Raw genomic sequence first — 20,156 nt, 5'->3', positions numbered from 1 at the left:
TTGAGATGTTTAGCTCCTTTTAAAAAATATGAATGAATTGAGTGAGCACACCTCACGTTCCCCCCAGTCTCTGGCACAGCTCACAGGCTCTGGGACACGTGGGCCGTCCAACAACAACCCCCGACATGAAAGCAAGTTCACAGCACTTTGGTGGCAGTCAGAGTGGCTTTGCTAATCGCTACCGAACTCAGATCAAATATATATATATATATATTTTCTTACTCCCCGTTTCACCATCAGCCCATCCAGCATTGCAGACAGAAGTAAACCACTGTAGCAACAGGTCATAAACAGGAAGTAATAAGCTCACACGTGGAGTATGTTTGTAGATGGTTACAAATGAACTAAACCCAGCCCTTATCAGAAACTTAGTCAAATGACTTTGCAAGTCACTTTATCTATGAAAGACCATTGACACGGATTTCCACAAAATGAATTATTAACTTAAATCGTTTTGTACAACATCACAGGTAAGCCCAGCATTATCTTTCAACTGACAGAAGTTATGTTTCTTTTTTCTTGCTAGCTTTAGCTCAATGCTTGGTGACTTTTAATATAAGATCCCTGTCTAACTAACGTCACTTGTTGGTGGCCCATGGCCCTTAACTAGCCTGGTGAAGGCTCGCTAGCTGGAGTGATGGTCAGGTAACATTAGCTAGAGTCAGACAGATTTTCCTTTGACAAACTGCTATTTTATGCTTTTCTTTTTTTTTTTTACTTTGGGATTTGCCCTTTTTGCCATCTATATCACTTGGATACCATGCTTCTACATCTGCATTGCTTGCTGTTTGGGGTTTTAGGCTGGGTTTCTGTACAACACTTTGTAACATCGGCTGATGTAAAAAAGGGCTTATAAATACATTTGATTGATTGGAAGCTGTTACACCTCACCTGGATTACAATGCTTTCTGTTACCTCTTACCATCCTGGACTCTGTGTGGATAACAATGGACATTTCCAAGATAAAACAAAGTTCTGAGAACCATATGTTTCTAAGAGCGTGGTCATCTTAAGGTTATTTTGCATTCAAACTTTCCACAACGTTCTGGGAATGGTGCAGTATAGTTGATTGGCTTTGGAACATTCTCCGCGAATTTAAGGAACTTGACAATTTTCTTGGTATTTCATTACTGTAACAGAACGTTTCCTAAAAGTTCAAACATGATTTTATTTAATTAAATGTTTGGTGACGTTCTAGGAACGTTCTCTGAATGGTTTGACATTGGGAATGTTCTCAAATAGTTCCGAGAACGTTAACATTATTTTGTGGGAATTTCAATACTTCAACAAGAACAGCTAGTCAGCATGACCAAAACATTGTACCTCTTTAGAACGCTTTCCGTATATATTAGCCACTGTGTTTTAACACACTTCCATCGTATATACTAGTTACCCCATTACATTTCATATTTACATTGTTTGTTAGCTAGCTGGCTGTATAAAGGAGCAGACGCAAATGCTAGCTAGCTCGCATTCGATCATGAGCTCACTAAGCTACCCCTTTTAGCTGTCGCTATCATGTTTAAGGTAAGACCCAAATGCAGACTGTCGAAGTAACAATGTTTATTTCAGCAACAAGGGCAGGCAAATGACAGGTCAAGGCAGGCAGGGGTCAATAATCCAGAGTAGTGGGGCAAAGGGGCTGGCAGAAAGGTGAAAACAGGAACAATAGTGACAGGAGTCGAGGGAAAACTGCTGGTAGGCTTGAAGAAACAAAAAGAACTGGTAACAGACAAACAGAGAACACCGGTATAAATACACGGGATAATGGGGAAGATGGGCAACACCTGGAGGGGGGTGGAGACGATCACAAAGACCGGTGAAACGGATCAGGGCGTGACAGTCGCACAGTTTGTCTTTGTCGTAGTAATAAACTTGACCTCAGGTCGAGGGATCTGATTTGGATTCAACCTCACAGGAAGACAAATTTATCATGGGGAGATTTAATTCAGGGTCATATTCATTAGTGCACACCATAGTGAAATGTTTTGCAACAGAAAACAAAATCAAGCTGTATTGGGGACATTTAAGATGAATGCAGTTTATATTCAGTTAAGAGTAATTAACACAATGCTTAGCTTATTTCTATGTTTTCCCTGTCTGTAATACACATTATTTCCACTGATCTTAAGTGCGACACTTTATTTGTGTATGGGCTGATGGTCACTTGACTTGATACTGAATGTTCTGGAATGTTCTTATATCAATCTTATATCTGGTCTGACGCCAGACTGAAGGTACCAGAACTGAGGACACTGATTTGTTGTGGTGTTTTTTAAATGTATTTAACCTTTAGTCATGCTGAGACCAAGGTATATTTTATAGATGGCCCTGTAGTTACAAGAACTATACACATCAATACTTTTGTATTTCTTTAGCATTTACAGACCAAGGTCTCTTTTATTGATTAGCCCTGTGGATACAACAACTATACACATCAATACACATTTTTATTTCTTTAACATTTACAGACCAAGGTCTCTCTTTATAGATCAGCCCTGTGGTTACAACAACAATCTATACACATCAATACACTAAAGGCCAACCAGAGACCCGAAACACCCAATCATAGAACACAGACCCATTTTCCAGTAAAAAGGATCAGCCATCTGAACTGTCCAGTCATAGAACACAGACCCATTCTTCAGGGGTCTCCAACCTTTCTGCCCTGGAGCAGGGGTCTCCAACCTTTCTGCCCTGGAGCAGGGGTCTCCAACCTTTCTGCCCTGGAGCAGGGGTCTCCAACCTTTCTGCCCTGGAGCAGGGGTCTCCAACCTTTCTGCCCTGGAGCAGGGGTCTCCAACCTTTTCTAGCATTACGTCATGAGTTACATTTTTTTTTTTAATCTATCTTTCAAATAGGCACATTCTTCTGTCCTCCTCTACCCTGCAACTCTTCCCCGGGTCCTTAGTGTGTAAGATATTTTGTTTTCTATTAGTATACCTGGTAAAACTTAGCCACAAGTGGATCTTCCAGCAAGACAGTATGCAGGTTTCCATTGACCCAGGTTTATTCAACAAAAGCAATGTCGCTTTTGTGGTTTAACAGTAAGGGGGTTAAGGTGACAGTAGGGGGGGTAATGGTAGGGTGTAGGGAAACACTATGTCCTCCCCCCATACCAGACTCCTCTTCTCTGGCACACAACACTCATACACACAAACATGGAAATAGGGGAGCGTTCCTAATTGTGTGTGGGTGTATTAGGGGCGGGAGCAGCAGGAGCCTCATGTTGACGGAAGAGCCCACCGGCACTCGGCAGGCTAGGTGCATAAACAGGAACAGGATATGACATCACACAGGGAAAACGAGATGGCAGCAGCAGTGGTGCCCTGTATGTCCTGGGATTCTCTGGTGTAGGCCGGGTTACTGTAAAAGCACTTTGTGACAACGACGGATGTAACAAAATAAAAAAGGGCCATATATAATAACCATGTAATTTAGTTTGATTGTATAATTAGAAGTGATGTCATCTTACCCGTCAGGTAGGAAGTAGCAGTGCCAACACTGCCAAGTGGCTGGGATGTCCTCCACTGAGTTTACAGTCCTCTCCACCACAAACACCTCCACTCCCACAGTCCGCTCCACCCCAAATACCTCCACCACTGTCCTTTCCACACCAAACACCTCCACCACCTCCACTCCCACTGTCCTCACTCTCTCCACTCCCACCGTCCTTTCCACCTCCAACCACCACCTCTCACCGTTCTCTCCACCTCCTCTGACCGTCTGCACCCCAGCTCCCACTAACCATAGATAGACCACACATTAACCACTCAACATGGTCAATACACAGACACCTTGTCCCCAGGCTCCTGAGTACAGCGCATATAAGCCTGGGATATCAATCACTCAAAGTTGACCTTACTGGGAGTGACAATATAATTCTATGGGACCTACTGAATGATAATAGAGACAGTCAGACTTTTCTATCACAAATGTTTTACTGTGTTCTTGAAATATGACACTCAGAAAACAGTGTTATTGAAATATGACAACAGGAGACATTCCAGAGCAGCAATTAATCTCAGATAAAAAAAAGGGTCAGCTTCAAGGGTCCATTAAAAAAAAAACTGTTGTCATAAAGTGGGTCAATTTAGAAGTGGAGCGCTTGGGCCAATCTTATACGAATCATATCCCCCTCAGTTGTCCACAAGGGCATAGGTTGTAGGGGATGATTTTGGGATTGGTACAGGCTCTCTACTTTTAAGATGACCCCCCTACACAAACTGTTTTTATTTTTTATGTTTGTCAAGATCCTTTTTCAAACTGGTTGTTTTTAAATTACTTATTTTGAAATTGTTTGCCAGAATTAACAATGTCATGAATATTTGTCGAAACTGCGTTACGCACTCCAGTCAACAGATGGCAATGTGAGTCTTTCATGTGGTACTTCTTGCGTGACGTATAATCTAGTGGACGGGACTGGACGCTTCTTCAACGACCAACAAGGCTACTTATTCAACCATTTCGATAGCTTGCTTGTCAACATAAAAGCGAAACGTTGAAGCTCTTTAGACCGTTCTTGTGTATATTAATACGTGTTTTAAAGACAATTATGTGTACGTATTAAGGTAAAAGTCATTTGCTTGTAAAATTTACCAATTTGTCAAAAAAGGTATACCAGCACCAGGCTAGTAGCAAATGCTAACTAGCTAGCTAGCTAGCTAGCTAACATCCCCGACCATGAGTTCACTAAGCTACTCCCCCCCTGCTACAGAACAGAAGCTCTGCTGGATGGAGAAAGAAGCTCTGGGTCTGAACATTGTCGTAAAAGAAGAGGAGGATATTACAGTGAAAGAAGAGGAAGAAGCTTTCAGAGTGAAAACGGAAGAAGAGGAGGCTATCACATTGAAAGAAGAAAATTATGTTACAGTGAAAGAAGAGAAAGAACCTTTTGGAGTGGAAGAGGGCATAGAGGCTGTCACAGTGGAAGAAGATTTCAGAATAAAAGAGGAGGAAGAGGATGTAACAGTCCAAGAAGTGAACGAGCCTTTTGGGGTGAAAAAGGAAGAGGGCGTAGAGGCTGTCACAATGGAAGAGGAGGTGGTAGACGCTTTCAGAATTAAAAAGGAGGAAGAGGAGGCTATCACATTGAAAGAAGAAGAGGATGTTGAAGAGAAAGAACCTTTTGGAGCGGAAGAGGAGGCTATCACATTAAATGAAAATGAGGATGTTATAATGGAAGAACCTTTTGGAGTGGAAGAGGAAGCGATCTCAAAAGAGAAAGACATTTTGGGAGTAAAAGAAGACGGAGATGAGGAGGAGGAGCCTGAAGATCCGATTAACACCAGTGAGTACCGTCTTAAAATAGGGGCACAAACTATGCAGTTCTTGAACTAATGTGTGGTTTTAAAGGGGCATTCTATTGAAGTTCTACACATGAATATGTTGTTCAGTACTGTAGGAATTGTTAAAGGACCAATTTGTGATTGTTCCATGCATTTGGGGGAATTTTAAAGTAATGATATATATGCCTTGCTCGAACTTAGACCCCTTTATTCATTAGTTCATGTATTAATAAGATTGGGTCTCTGGCGTTCCATGGCGAATGCGTTGGATTCCATAGCGACCAAATCTGTATCCGTGTAGCAGCACGTGTTCTATGTCAGAATGAATATTCATAGTCAGTATGCAGTGTTTCTTTAAAAGGTCGTCCCTTACATCACCGAGCAGTGCCTAGGAAATAATTAAGTCAAATTGTTCGATGCTACCACCTCCCGTGGTATACGTTTGGGCTAATAATTAATAAAAAGGGGTCTACGTTTGGGCTAATAAAGGCATATCCATTGATTCTTGGAGACTATAATTTATTAATGCCCAATACATTTAGTTCAACTGTCGTACCCCGTTTGAAGGGAAACTACGTAGCGAGATAGTTAGCGAGCTAACTTTGGTCAATTCTGAATTTAACTCATTGAATTGTTTTTGCCCTTTGATTGTTAGTCTATCAATTCCCCATTACACAAATCGCCAGTAGTAGCCTACAATTACCCATAATTTCTCATCTACAATGTTTGTTTATGGTAATTTCTGTTTAATGCATTTAAAATATAATTTATAGTCGTGTACCGTTGTCATTGTCGGTGTGGACATGTTGTTTGCAAGTTTTGGATTATTTCATTCTATTTACGAGTTTGGTCAATTTATTAATTGTCTTGTTTGGAGCGATCCTGTCAATGTCGACTAATGTTGAGTCAGACCCTTTAACTTTTTACACATTTTGTTACGTTACAGCCTTAAACCTTTTTTCACTTTGTCATGATGGGGTATTGTGTGTAGATTGAAGAGGAAAATAAATAATTTAATCAATTTTAGAATAAGGCTGTAACGTAACAAAATGTGGGAAAAGGGAAGGGTCTGAATACTTTCCCAAATGCACTGTAGTCCGGAAATAAGCCAGTATTTAGTTATATTTTCTGAGGTTTAGAGACAAAAGCACTGGTTGTCCCTTCTATTGGCATAGTTTCTAGCCAAGCACACTGGTTGTTTGTTCTAAACAGAAATGGTTGCTATGCAGGCTGGCTAACGTGCATCTCCATTGCTAGCTAGTTAACACAATCACATCAAACTCTGAAGCTGGAATGACAGCAAACCAGATGCAATTTCGTCGAACTTTTTTTCTATTGAAATTTCTTTAAATGTATCCATAATAGTGATGGTGATGATTGATTTTGAGTGGCTCAGAAAAGGTTGCTCTCATCCGGTGATGTTTATTCTCTAAGGCAGGGTGTAGATCGCATTTCTAAATTGCAACATTGTTGGCGAGGCAGATAGTTTATACAAATGTTGCAAACCAAATGTTGGACTAAAAGCATGGGGTAAAAATGTCTAGATACCTTTTTCCAGTGGAGATTAGTTTATGAATTGCCTGCCTGGGCTGTGGGGCAGTGGATGCATAGAATGGAAATGTCAACAGTCAAACAGATATCAAAATGAGCAGCTAGGTCTAAAGTGCTCGTACATGGTGTAACAATACATCATGTAGATGTATATAATGAACAGACTAGGTCTATACTTCTACATGGTGTAACAATACATCATGTAGATGTATATGGATTGATGAGGAATTGAAAAACTGTATGGTTGAAAGAGATGGGGCAAAAGGAGTGGCTAATAAGTCTGTACATCTGACTAGTTTACTTACTGCAAATTGAGAAATTATGTGACTAAACTCAACAAACATAATAAACGTTATGAAGCCAAGATCAATGATATAAAGAATTATGGGAAAAAACTTGAGTACTTTGAATGAAATTATGGGCAGAAAGACATTCAACTCCGTCTTTTATCGAATCAGATGGCATGTTCATTACAAAACCATTTAATGTTGCCAATTATTTTTATGATTATTTCATTGACAAAGTGGGCAAACTTAGGCAGGAAATTCTCACGACAAACAGTGAGCAATTATATTCATGCATAAAAAAACAAATTAAAAATGAAAGAAAGAAAAGCAGTCCAAGTTTGAATTTTGCAAAGTTAATGGGGAAGGTGGAAAAATTGTTATCGATCAATAATGACAAACCTCCTGGCATTGACAACTTGGATGGAAAGATACTGAGGATGGTGGCTGACTCTAAAGCCACTCCTATCTGTCATATTTTTAATCTGAGGCTAGAGGAATGTCTTTGTCCTCCTCAGGCCTGGAGGGAAACCAAAGTAATTCCGCTACCCAAGAGTGGTAAAGTGACCTTTACTGGTTCTAGCAGCAGACCTATAAGCTTGCTGCCAGCACTTAACAAACTGTTGGAAATAATTGTGTTTGACCAAATACAATGCTATTTCTCTGTAAACAAATTTACATTTACATTTACATTTTAGTCATTTAGCAGACGCTCTTATCCAGAGCGACTTACAAATTGGTGCATTCACCTATAATATCCAGTGGAACAGCCACTTTACAATAGTGCATCTAAATCTTTTAAGGGGGGGGTTAGAAGGATTACTTTATCCTATCCCAGGTATTCCTTGAAGAGGTGGGGTTTCAGGTGTCTCCGGAAGGTGGTGATTGACTCCGCTGTCCTGGCGTCGTGAGGGAGCTTGTTCCACCATTGGGGTGCCAGAGCAGCGAACAGTTTTGACTGGGCTGAGCGGGAACTGTGCTTCCTCAGAGGTAGGGAGGCGAGCAGGCCAGAGGTGGATGAACGGAGTGCCCTTGTTTGGGTGTAGGGCCTGATCAGAGCCTGAAGGTACGGAGGTGCCGTTCCCCTCACAGCTCCGTGAGGCAAGCACCATGGTCTTGTAGCGGATGCGAGCTTCGACTGGAAGCCAGTGGAGAGAGCGGAGGAGCGGGGTGACGTGAGAGAACTTGGGAAGGTTGAACACCAGACGGGCTGCGGCGTTCTGGATGAGTTGTAGGGGTTTAATGGCACAGGCAGGGAGCCCAGCCAACAGCGAGTTGCAGTAATCCAGACGGGAGATGACAAGTGCCTGGATTAGGACCTGCGCCGCTTCCTGTGTGAGGCAGGGTCGTACTCTGCGAATGTTGTAGAGCATGAACCTACAGGATCGGGTCACCGCCTTGATGTTGGTGGAGAACGACAGGGTGTTGTCCAGGGTCACGCCAAGGCTCTTAGCACTCTGGGAGGAGGACACAAGGGAGTTGTCAACCATGATGGCGAGATCATGGAACGGGCAGTCCTTCCCCGGGAGGAAGAGCAGCTCCGTCTTGCCGACGTTCAGCTTGAGGTGGTGATCCGTCATCCACACTGATATGTCTGCCAGACATGCAGAGATGCGATTCGCCACCTGGTTGTCAGAAGGGGGAAAGGAGAAGATTAATTGTGTGTCATCTGCATAGCAATGATATGAGAGACCATGTGAGGATATGACAGAGCCAAGTGACTTGGTGTATAGCGAGAATAGGAGTGGGCCAAGAACAGAGCCCTGGGGGACACCAGTGGTGAGAGCACGTGGTGCGGAGACAGATTCTCGCCACGCCACCTGGTAGGAGCGACCTGTCAGGTAGGGACGCAATCCAAGCGTGCGCGGTGCCGGAGATGCCCAGCTCGGAGAGGGTGGAGAGGAGGATCTGATGGTTCACGGTATCAAAGGCAGCAGATAGGTCTAGAAGGATGAGAGCAGAGGAGAGAGAGTTAGCTTTAGCAGTGCGGAGAGCCTCCGTGACACAGAGAAGAGCAGTCTCAGTTGAATGCCCAGTCTTGAAACCTGACTGATTAGGATCAAGAAGGTCATTCTGAGAGAGATAGCAAGAGAGCTGGCCAAGCGCGGCGCGTTCAAGAGTTTTGGAGAGAAAGGAAAGAAGGGATACTGGCCTGTAGTTGTTGACATCGGAGGGATCGAGTGTAGGTTTTTTCAGAAGGGGTGCAACTCTCGCTCTCTTGAAGACGGAAGGGACGTAGCCAGCGGTCAAGGATGCGTTGATGAGCGAGGTGAGGTAGGGGAGAAGGTCTCCGGAAATGGTCTGGAGAAGAGAGGAGGGGATAGGGTCAAGTGGGCAGGTTGTTGGGCGGCCGGCCGTCACAAGACGCGAGAGTTCATCTGGAGAGAGAGGGGAGAAAGAGGTCAAAGCACAGGGTAGGGCAGTGTGAGCAGGACCAGCAGTGTCGTTTGACTTAGCAAACAAGGATCGGATGTCGTCAACCTTCTTTTCAAAATGGTTGACGAAGTCATCCGCAGAGAGGGAGGAGGGGGGAGGGGAGGAGGATTAAGGAGGGAGGAGAAGGTAGCAAAGAGCTTCCTAGGGTTAGAGGCAGATGCTTGGAGTTTAGAGTGGTAGAAAGTGGCTTTAGCAGCAGAGACAGAAGAGGAAAATGTAGAGAGGAGGGAGTGAAAGGATGCCAGGTCCGCAGGGAGGCGAGTTTTCCTCCATTTCCGCTCGGCTGCCCGGAGCCCTGTTCTGTGAGCTCGCAGTGAGTCGTCGAGCCACGGAGCAGGAGGGGAGGACCGAGCCGGCCTGGAGGATAGGGGACAGAGGAAATCAAAGGATGCAGAGAGGGAGGAGAGGAGGGTTGAGGAGGCAGAATCAGGAGATAGGTTGGAGAAGGTTTGAGCAGAGGGAAGAGATGATAGGATGGAAGAGGAGAGAGTAGCGGGAGAGAGAGAGCGAAGGTTGGGACGGCGCAATACCATCCGAGTAGGGGGAGAGTGAGAAGTGTTGGATGAGAGCGAGAGGGAAAAGGATACAAGGTAGTGGTCGGAGACTTGGAGGGGAGTTGCAATGAGATTAGTGGAAGAACAGCATCTAGTAAAGATGAGGTCAAGCGTATTGCCTGCCTTGTGAGTAGGGGGGGAAGGTGAGAGGGTGAGGTCGAAAGAGGAGAGGAGTGGAAAGAAGGAGGCAGAGAGGAATGAGTCGAAGGTAGACGTGGGGAGGTTAAAGTCACCCAGAACTGTGAGAGGTGAGCCATCCTCAGGAAAGGAACTTATCAAGGCGTCAAGCTCATTGATGAACTCTCCAAGGGAACCTGGAGGGCGATAAATGATAAGGATGTTAAGCTTGAAAGGGCTGGTAACTGTGACAGCATGGAATTCAAATGAGGAGATAGACAGATGGGTCAGGGGAGAAAGAGAGAATGTCCACTTGGGAGAGATGAGGATTCCAGTGCCACCAAATTAACAACAGACTTTCAGCATGCTTATAGAGAATAGAGGTCAACCGATTATGATTTTTCAACGGCGATACCGATTTTTGGAGAACCAAAAAAACCGATACGATTAATCGGCCGTTTTAATTTTTTACATTTTTTATTTATAATAATGACAATTACAACAATACTGAATTATCACTTATTTTAAATTAATATAATACATCAATAAAATCAATTTAGCCTCAAATAAATAATGGCACATGTTCAATTTGGTTTAAATAATGCAAAAACAAAGTGTTGGAGAAGAAAGTAAAAGTGCAAAATGTGCCATGTAAGAAAGCTAACGTTTAAGTGCCTTGCTGAGAACATGAGAACATATGAAAGCTGGTGGTTCCTTTTAACATGAGTCTTCAATATTCCTAGGTAAGAAGTTTTAGGTTGTAGTTATTATAGGATTTATAGGACTATTTCTCTATACGATTTGTATTTCATATACCTTTGACTATTGGATGTTCTTATAGGCACTTTAGCATTGCCAGTGTAACAGTATAGCTTCCGTCCCTCTCCTCGCTCCTACCTGGGCTCGAACCAGGAACACATCGACAACAGCCACCCTCGAAGCAGCGTCACCCATACAGAGCAAGGGGAACAACTACTCCAAGTCACAGAGCGAGTGACGTTTGAAATGCTATTAGCGCGCACCCCGCTAACTAGCTAGCCATTTCACATCGGTTACACCAGCCTAATCTTGGGAGTTGATAGGCTTGAAGTCATAAACAGCGCAACGCTTGAAGCATTGCGAAGAGCTGCTGGCAAAACGCACAAAAGTGCTGTTTGAATGAATGCTTACGAGCCTGCTGGTGCCTACCACTGCTCAGTCAGACTGCTCTATCAAATCATGGACTTAATTATAATATAATAAACACACAGAAATACGAGCCTTAGGTCATTAATATGGTCGAATCCGGAAACTATCATCTCGAAAACAAAATGTTTATTCTTTCAGTGAAATACGGAACCGTTCCGTATTTTATCTAACGGGTGGCATCCCTAAGTCTAAATATTCCTGTTACATTGCACAACCTTCAATGTTATGTCATAATTACGTAAAATTCTGGCAAATTAGTTCGCAACGAGCCAGGCGGCCCAAACTGTTGCATATACCCTGATTCTGCGTGCAATGAATGCAAGAGAAGTGACACAATTTCACCTGGTTAATATTGCCTGCTAACCTGGATTTCTTTTAGCTAAATATGCAGGTTTAAAAATATATACTTGTGTATTGATTTTAAGAAAGACATTGATGTTTATGGTTAGGTACATGTTGGAGCAATGACAGTCCTTTTTCGCGAATGCGCACCGCATCGATTATATGCAATGCAGGACAGGCTAGATAAAGTAGTAATATCATCAACCATGTGTAGTTAACTAGTGATTATGATTGATTAATTGATTGTTTTTTATAAGATAAGTTTAATGCTAGCTAGCAACTTACCTTGGCTTCTTACTGCATTCGCCTAACAGGCAGGCTCTTCGTGGAGTACAATGTAAAGCAGGTGGTTAGAGCGTTGGACTAGTTAACCGTAAGGTTGCAAGATTGAATCCCCGAGTTGACAAGGTAAAAATCTGTCGTTCTGCCCCTGAACAAGGCAGTTAACCCACCATTCCTAGGCCGTCATTGAAAATAAGAATGTGTTCTTAACTGACTTGCCTAGTTAAATATAGGTGTACATTTTTTTTTTTTTTATAAATAAATAAATCGGCAAATCGGTGTCCAAAAATACCGATTACCGATTGTTATGAAAACTTGAAATCAAACCTAATTAATCGGCCATTCCGATTAATTGGTCGACCTCTAATAGAGAAGGGCACTCAACATGTACTGCACTGACACAAATGACTCATGATTGGTTGAAAGAAATTGATAATAAGAAGATTGTGGGAGCTGTACTGTTAGATTTCAGTGCAGCCTTTGATATTATTGACCATAACGTGTTGTTGAAAAAACGTATGTGCTATGGCTTTTCAACCTCTGCCTTATCGTGGATTCAGAGCTATCTATCTAATAGAACTCAAAGGGTTTTCATTAATAGAAGCGTCTCTAATGTCAAACATGTAAAGTGTGGTGTACCGCAGGGCAGCTCTCTAGGCCCTCTACTCTTTTCTATTTTTTACCAATGACCTGCCACTGGCATTAAACAAAGCATGTGTGTCCATGTATGCTGATGATTCAACCATATATGCATCAGCAACCACAGCTAATGAAGTCACTGAAACCCTTAACAAAGAGTTGCAGTCTGTTTTGGAATGGGTGGCCAGTAATAAACTGGCCCTGAACATCTCTAAAACTAAGAGCGTTGTATTTGGTACAAATCATTCCCGAAGTGCTAGACCTCACCTGAATCTGGTAATGAATGGTGTGGCTGTTGAACAAGTTGAGGAGACTAAATTACTTGCATTACTTTAGATTGTAAACTGTCATGGTCAAAACATATAGATTCAGTGGTTGTAAAGATGGGGAGAGGTCTAGCCGTAATAAAGAGATGCTCTGCTCTTTTGACACCACACTCCAAAAAGCAAGTTCTGCAGGCTCTAGTTTTGTCTAATCTTGATTATTGTCCAGTCGTGTGGTCCAGTGCAGCAAGGAAAGACCTAGTTAAGCTGCAGCTGGCCCAGAATAGAGCGGAACGTTTTGCTCTTAATTGTAATTAGAGGGCTGAAATAAATACTATGCATGCCAGTCTCTCTTGGCTAAGAGTTGAGGAGAGACTGACTGCATCACTTCTTTTTTTTTTTAAAGAAACATGAATGTGTTGAAAATCCCAAATTGTTTGCATAGTCAACTTACACACAGCTCTGACACACACACTTATCCCACCAGGGGTCTTTTCATAGTCTCCAGATCAAATTCAAGAAAACGTACAGTATTATATAGAGCCCTTATTGCATGGAACTTCCTTCCATCTCATACTGCTCAAATAAACAGCAAACCTGGCTCAGAAATCAGATAAAGCAACACCTCGTGGCACAACGCCTCTCCCCTATTTGACCTAGATAGTTTGTGTGTATGCATTGATATGTAGGCTACGTGTGCCTTTTTAAAAATGTATGTAGTTCTGTCCTTGAGTTGTTCTTGTCTAATGATGTCATTCTGTATTATGTTTCATGTTTTGTGTGGACCCCAGGAAGAGTAGCTGCTGCTTTTGCAAAAGCTAATGGGGATCCTAATAAAATACCAAATACACTGCTCAAAAAAATAAAGGGAACACTTAAACAACACAATGTAACTCCAAGTCAATCACACTTCTGTGAAATCAAACTGTCCACTTAGGAAGCAACACTGATTGACAATAAATTTCACATGCTGTTGTGCAAATGGAATAGACAACAGGTGGAAATTATAGGCAATTAGCAAGACACCCCCAATAAAGGAGTGGTTCTGCAGGTGGTGACCATAGACCACTTCTCAGTTCCTATGCTTCCTGGCTGATGTTTTGGTCACTTTTGAATGCTGGCGGTGCTTTCACTCTAGTGGTAGCATGAGACGGAGTCTACAACCCACACAAGTGGCTCAGGTAGTGCAGCTCATCCAGGATGGCACATCAATGCGAGCTGTGGCAAGAAGGTTTGCTGTGTCTGTCAGCGTAGTGTCCAGAGCATGGAGGCGCGACCAGGAGACAGGACAGTACATCAGGAGACGTGGAGGAGGCCGTAGGAGGGCAACAACCCAGTAGCAGGACCGCTACCTCCGCCTTTGTGCAAGGAGGAGCAGGAGGAGCACTGCCAGAGCCCTGCAAAATGACCTCCAGCAGGCCACAAATGTGCATGTGTCAGAAACAGACTCTATGAGGGCCTGACGTCCACAGGTGGGGGTTGTGCTTACAGCCCAACACCGTGCAGGACGTTTGGCATTTGCCAGAGAACACCAAGATTGGCAAATTGGCCACTGGCGCCCTGTGCTCTTCACAGATGAAAGCAGGTTCACACTGAGCACGTGACAGACGTGACAGAGTCTGGAGATGCCGTGGAGAACGTTTTGCTGCCTGCTACATCCTCCAGCATGACCGGTTTGGCGGTTGGTCAGTCATGGTGTGGGGTGGCATTTCTTTGGGGGGCCGCACAGACCTCCATGTGCTCGCCAGAGGTAGCCTGACTGCCATTAGGTACCGAGATGAGATCCTCAGACTCCTTGTGAGACCATATGCTGGTGCGGTTGGCCCTGGGTTCCTCCTAATGCAAGACAATGCTAGACCTCATGTGGCTGGAGTGTGTCAGCGGTTCCTGCAAGAGGAAGGCATTGATGCTATGGACTGGCCCGCCCGTTCCCCAGACCTGAATCCAATTGAGCACATCTGGGACATCAGGTCTCGCTCCATCCACCAACGCCACGTTGCACCACAGACTGTCCAGGAGTTGGCGGATGCTTTAGTCCAGGTCTGGGAGGAGATCCCTCAGGAGACCATCCGCCACCTCATCAGGAGCATGCCCAGGCATTGTAGGGAGGTCATACAGGCACGTGGAGGCCACACACACACTACTGAGCCTCATTTTGACTTGTTTTAAGGACATTACATCAAAGTTGGATCAGCCTGTAGTGTGGTTTTCCACTTTAATTTTGAGTGTGACTCCAAATCCAGACCTCCATGGGTTGATATATTGGATTTCCATTGATTATTTTTGTGTCATTTTGTTGTCAGCACATTCAACTATGTAAAGAAAAAAATATTTCATAAGATTATTTCATTCATTCAGATCTAGGATGTGTTGTTTAAGTGTTCCCTTTATTTTTTTGAGCAGTGTATAATGAACGTCCACTTGTGGCGTTCCACATTTAATTTATATTCCTACAAAATTCATTAAATCCTTTTTACAATCAGCACCTTAATTTTCTCTGACATTGTGGAACTATTGGGCATTTATGTGCTCCTGGGAAGTGGGAAACTAGGAAGTGGGAAGTAGTCCGACATGATTCATGTGTTCAAGTGCTTTTGATGTCGAAACAATTCTTCAAGCAAATAAGATTTAACATTGCTAATAATAAAGTTAGCTAGCTTGCTTAGAATTGGCGCTGGTCAAACTAGCTACACTATACATATTGATAAGCTTGTCACTGTCAAAAAAATTATTTTGGTTGAAAAGGTCAAAGGTCAGTGGTGAAACGTCACAACTCGAGTAACGTTTTCTCCGAATTTCCCACCTGTAATTCCGACTTAGAGGGTCAATCAAGTGAAATTTCTCACTGGGAATTAGGAGCTTATGATAACTCTGGCGGTAGTGTAGTGGTTAAGGGTGTTGGGCCAGTAACCGAGTCCCTGGTTCGAATCCCGGAGCCAACTAGGTGAAAAATCTGTCCATGTGCAAGGCACTTAACCCTAATTGCTCCTGTAAGTCTCTCTGGATAAGAGCGTTGTGCTAAATGAGTCAAATGTAAATAATGAGGTATCTTGTCTGGATTAAACCTCATAAGAAGATAGTTGAATCATATGGAGGTTTCATTTTGGTCTCTCTGTTTAACCAAATACTCTGTCTTTGGCAGGAGAGAGACCAGACTCTTACTCTGACAGCGGGAGTACTTCAGGGGAACCAGACCCAGAGATGCCCAAAACAGTGAAACCACACCACTGCTCCCAGTGTGGAAATAGATTTTTCTCATCAAGTGACCTCAAAAAGCATAAGAGAACACACTCTGCAGAGAGGCCTTTCCAATGCTCTGTGTGGAAAGAGATTTATCCAGTCATCACATTTGAAAGAGCATAAGAGAATACACACAGGAGAGAAGCCTTTCCAATGCTCCCAGTGTGGAAATAGTTTTACCCGGTTAAGGGACCTGAATAGGCATAAAGGAATACACACAGAAGAGAAGCCTTACCACTGTTCTCATTGTGGACAGAGTTTTAGGTGGTTAGTGACCCTGAAAACACATGAGAGGACACATACAGGAGAGAAGCCTTTTCAATGCTCTCAGTGTGGGAATGCTTTTACACGGTTAGAGAAGCTGAAAGAACATAAGAGAATTCACACAGGAGAAAAGCCCTTCCAATGCTTGCAGTGTGAAAAGAGATTCATCCAGTCATGGCATCTCAAAGAGCATGAGAGGACACACACAGGGGAGAAGCCTTTCCAATGCTTCCATTGTGGAAAGAGTTTTACCCGGTTAAGGTACCTGAATAAGCATAAAGGAATACACACAGGAGCGAAGCCTTATCACTGTTCTCATTGTGGACAGGGTTTTAGGTGGTTAGTAAGCCTTAAAACACATGAAAGAATACACACAGGAGAGAAATCTTTCAATTGCTCTCAATGTGGAATTACTTTTACCTTGTTAGGGAGCCTGAAATCACACCAGAGGACACATGATAAAAGCCATACCACTGCTCTCATTGTGGAAAGAGGACATGAAATCACATGATTGAATATAGAGGCTGGGGCCATATTTGCGAACATAACCATTTAACTTTAAATGCTTGCTTTTCACACACAAAATGCATATCAGCCAATGAAAAGTGTTGATTTACTTACATGTGACTGACCGCTAATTTGTAGCTGCTTCCATCAGATAACATCAACCCTATGCTAACATCCCCAGGTGGCAGTGATTACATCCTGGCACAACTTCTGCCTCAGCCTATCAAATATCTTAGATATTCTATACACCAACCAATGTTATTTCTAAAAATAGGTTAACCCTGGCTATGTGTTTTTATGGGAAAAAGATAAATCAGGTCCTTACAAAAAAGTTTATCATCGTTAAAAAAAAAAAGACTTATGGATTTATCAAATAGTGTAGAAGTCATGTAGTCTGTCGCCAGTGGTGGAAAAAGTACCCAAGGTAAAAGTAAAGATACCTTTCTTAGGTTCTAATTTTCAGAGTTAAAACTCAAAGGACAATATGAAAGCTTAAACCAAGTTTATTCTTCCCAGAGGGTCAGTACAGCTGCATCAGACAAATACGTTGTTCACACAAGCACTGATATTGAACCCTTTCTCCTAGGCTGAGTCTCCTCCTACACGTCTGAACAAACAGTTTCCTGCCTAGCAGTAAAGAGACTAAGTGATACGGGCCATAAACTTTTCTTTCTCCCTTAACGTGACCTGACCTCGACCTGACCCCCCCCCCCCATCACAAATCAATGACTCTCTCCCCTTATCAATGCCTGCCACATGTGATTGCTTTCCCTGCACTCAGCACATTCCAAGTTTAATTGCACACACTATATACCTTCCTCCTACAGATAACCATTCAATTCTGGCGTAGACCCTCTGAACCTAAGCACTCAATATTTCAATAGGATACCTGATAATTAACCCTGTCCCAAGTTTAGGAGTTAGTACCTAGAATCCATCACCATAATAGAAAATGACTCAAGTGAAAGTCACCCAGTAAAATACTACTTGAGTAAAAGTCTAAAGTATTTGGTTTTAAATATACTTATGTATAAATATTTTCAAATTCCTTATATTTAAGCAAACCAGAAGACACCATTTTCTTGTTTTTTAAAATTTACGGATAGCCAGGGGCACATTCCAACACTCATATTTACAAATGACGCATTTGTGTTTAGAGAGACAGATTAGAGGCAGTAGGGATGACCAGGGATGATCTCCTCATTAGTGCGTGAATTTGACAATTCTCCTGTCCTGCTAAGCATTCAAAATGTTCCTAGTACTTTACGGTGTCAGGGAAATGCATTATTTTCTGTAGGAATGTAGTGAAGTAAAAGTTGCCAAAAATATTAATAGTAAAATAACATACGGATACCCCAAAAAACGACTTAAGTAAAATACTTTAAAGTATTTTTACTTAAGTACTTTACACCACTGGCTATCGCTATCATCATCACATCTAGGTGGCACACACTGCTAAAGCTTTTTAACTGTGGGTTCGAGTCCACCTCGCATCAAGCTTTTTAACCGTGGGTTCAAGTCCACCTCGCATCAAGCTTTTTAACCGTGGGTTCAAGTCCACCTCGCATCAAGCTTTTTAACCGTGGGTTCAAGTCCACCTCGCATCAAGCTTTTTAACCGTGGGTTCAAGTCCACCTCGCATCAAGCTTTTTAACCGTGGGTTCAAGTCCACCTCGCATCAAGCTTTTTAACCGTGGGTTCGAGTCCACCTCGCATCAAGCTTTTTAACCGTGGGTTCAAGTCCACCTCGCATCAAGCTTTTTAACCGTGGGTTTGAGTCCACCTCGCATCAAGCTTTTTAACCGTGGGTTCAAGTCCACCTCGCATCAAGCTTTTTAACCGTGGGTTTGAGTCCACCTCGCATCAAGCTTTTTAACCGTGGGTTCAAGTCCACCTCGCATCAAGCTTTTTAACCGTGGGTTTGAGTCCACCTCGCATCAAGCTTTTTAACCGTGGGTTATTGAGGAACAAACTGTTCAACGTCGGTCCTTGATGCTCGACCCAAAACGAGTGTGACGAAGTGGATTATTCTAATAATGCATAAACTATAAAATATTGTAGGCCTGCATCTAAGTGTAGCCTACATAAGAATATACTGTGGCAGACCAGGTTTGTGTGTATATATTGTGGCAGACCAGGTTTGTGTGTATATATTGTGGCAGACCAGGTTTGTGTGTATATATTGTGGCAGACCAGGTTTGTGTCTATATATTGTGGCAGACCAGGTTTGTGTCTATATATTGTGGCAGACCAGGTTTGTGTGTATATATTGTGGCAGACCAGGTTTGTGTGTATATATTGTGGCAGACCAGGTTTGTGTCTATATATTGTGGCAGACCAGGTTTGTGTCTATATATTGTGGCAGACCAGGTTTGTGTGTATATATTGTGGCAGACCAGGTTTGTGTGTATATATTGTGGCAGACCAGGTTTGTGTCTATATATTGTGGCAGACCAGGTTTGTGTGTATATATTGTGGCAGACCAGGTTTGTGTCTATATATTGTGGCAGACCAGGTTTGTGTCTATATATATTGTGGCAGACCAGGTTTGTGTGTATATATTGTGGCAGACCAGGGGGTTTGGTCAAGACGTTTACACAGATCAGACAAGGACAGAGTAGGATCAGCTCGGTTTCAAGGGTGTTTATTTAAATAATAAATCAAAAGAAAAGGATAGGTCTCCCCCATGAGACCCTCTCTGGGATACCATCTTCTGGGCTCCAGGTCTTACTGTATCCTGTGGGGATCAAAAACTGAACTCACTCCTGTTACCTCTGCCACCATCCCCAACTATACAGGAGTCCTTTCTTCCCCAACTATACAGGAGTCCTTTCTTCCCCAACTATACAGGAGTCCTTTCTTCCCCAACTATACAGGAGTCCTTTCTTCCCCAACTATACAGGAGTCCTTTCTTCCCCAACTATACAGGAGTCCTTTCTTCCCCAACTATACGGGAGTTCTTTCTTCCCCAACTATACGGGAGTTCTTTCTTCCCCAACTATACAGGAGTTCTTTCTTCCCCAACTATACAGGAGTCCTTTCTTCCCCAACTATACAGGAGTCCTTTCTTCCCCAACTATACAGGAGTCCTTTCTTCCCCAACTATACGGGAGTCCTTTCTTCCCCAACTATACGGGAGTCCTTTCTTCCCCAACTATACGGGAGTCCTTTCTTCCCCAACTATACGGGAGTCCTTTCTTC

General features: G+C 43.0%; 1 protein-coding gene across 2 annotated transcripts in view; it reads left to right on the top strand.

The window, feature by feature from the left end:
• The first annotated feature begins 4,430 nt into the window (after positions 1-4,430).
• The window catches only part of LOC106591818 (zinc finger protein 239-like), a 28,023-nt gene continuing 12,297 nt past the window's right edge, over positions 4,431-20,156 (top strand). The window contains exons 1-2 of one of the 2 annotated variants that reach the window (XM_045713134.1): positions 4,431-5,290; positions 16,087-19,161. In XM_045713134.1, coding sequence (XP_045569090.1) covers positions 4,684-5,290; positions 16,087-16,307 — 828 coding nt within the window. In that variant the 5' untranslated portion in view covers positions 4,431-4,683 and the 3' untranslated portion in view covers positions 16,308-19,161. Of the gene's footprint in view, positions 5,291-16,086; positions 19,162-20,156 lie in introns of those variants that run through there. The other variant, XM_045713133.1, reaches the window with a different exon arrangement.

Source organism: Salmo salar, chromosome ssa02, assembly GCF_905237065.1.
Source record: "Salmo salar chromosome ssa02, Ssal_v3.1, whole genome shotgun sequence".
Lineage (NCBI taxonomy): Eukaryota > Metazoa > Chordata > Actinopteri > Salmoniformes > Salmonidae > Salmo > Salmo salar.
This window is presented reverse-complemented; position numbering and strand designations above follow the sequence as displayed.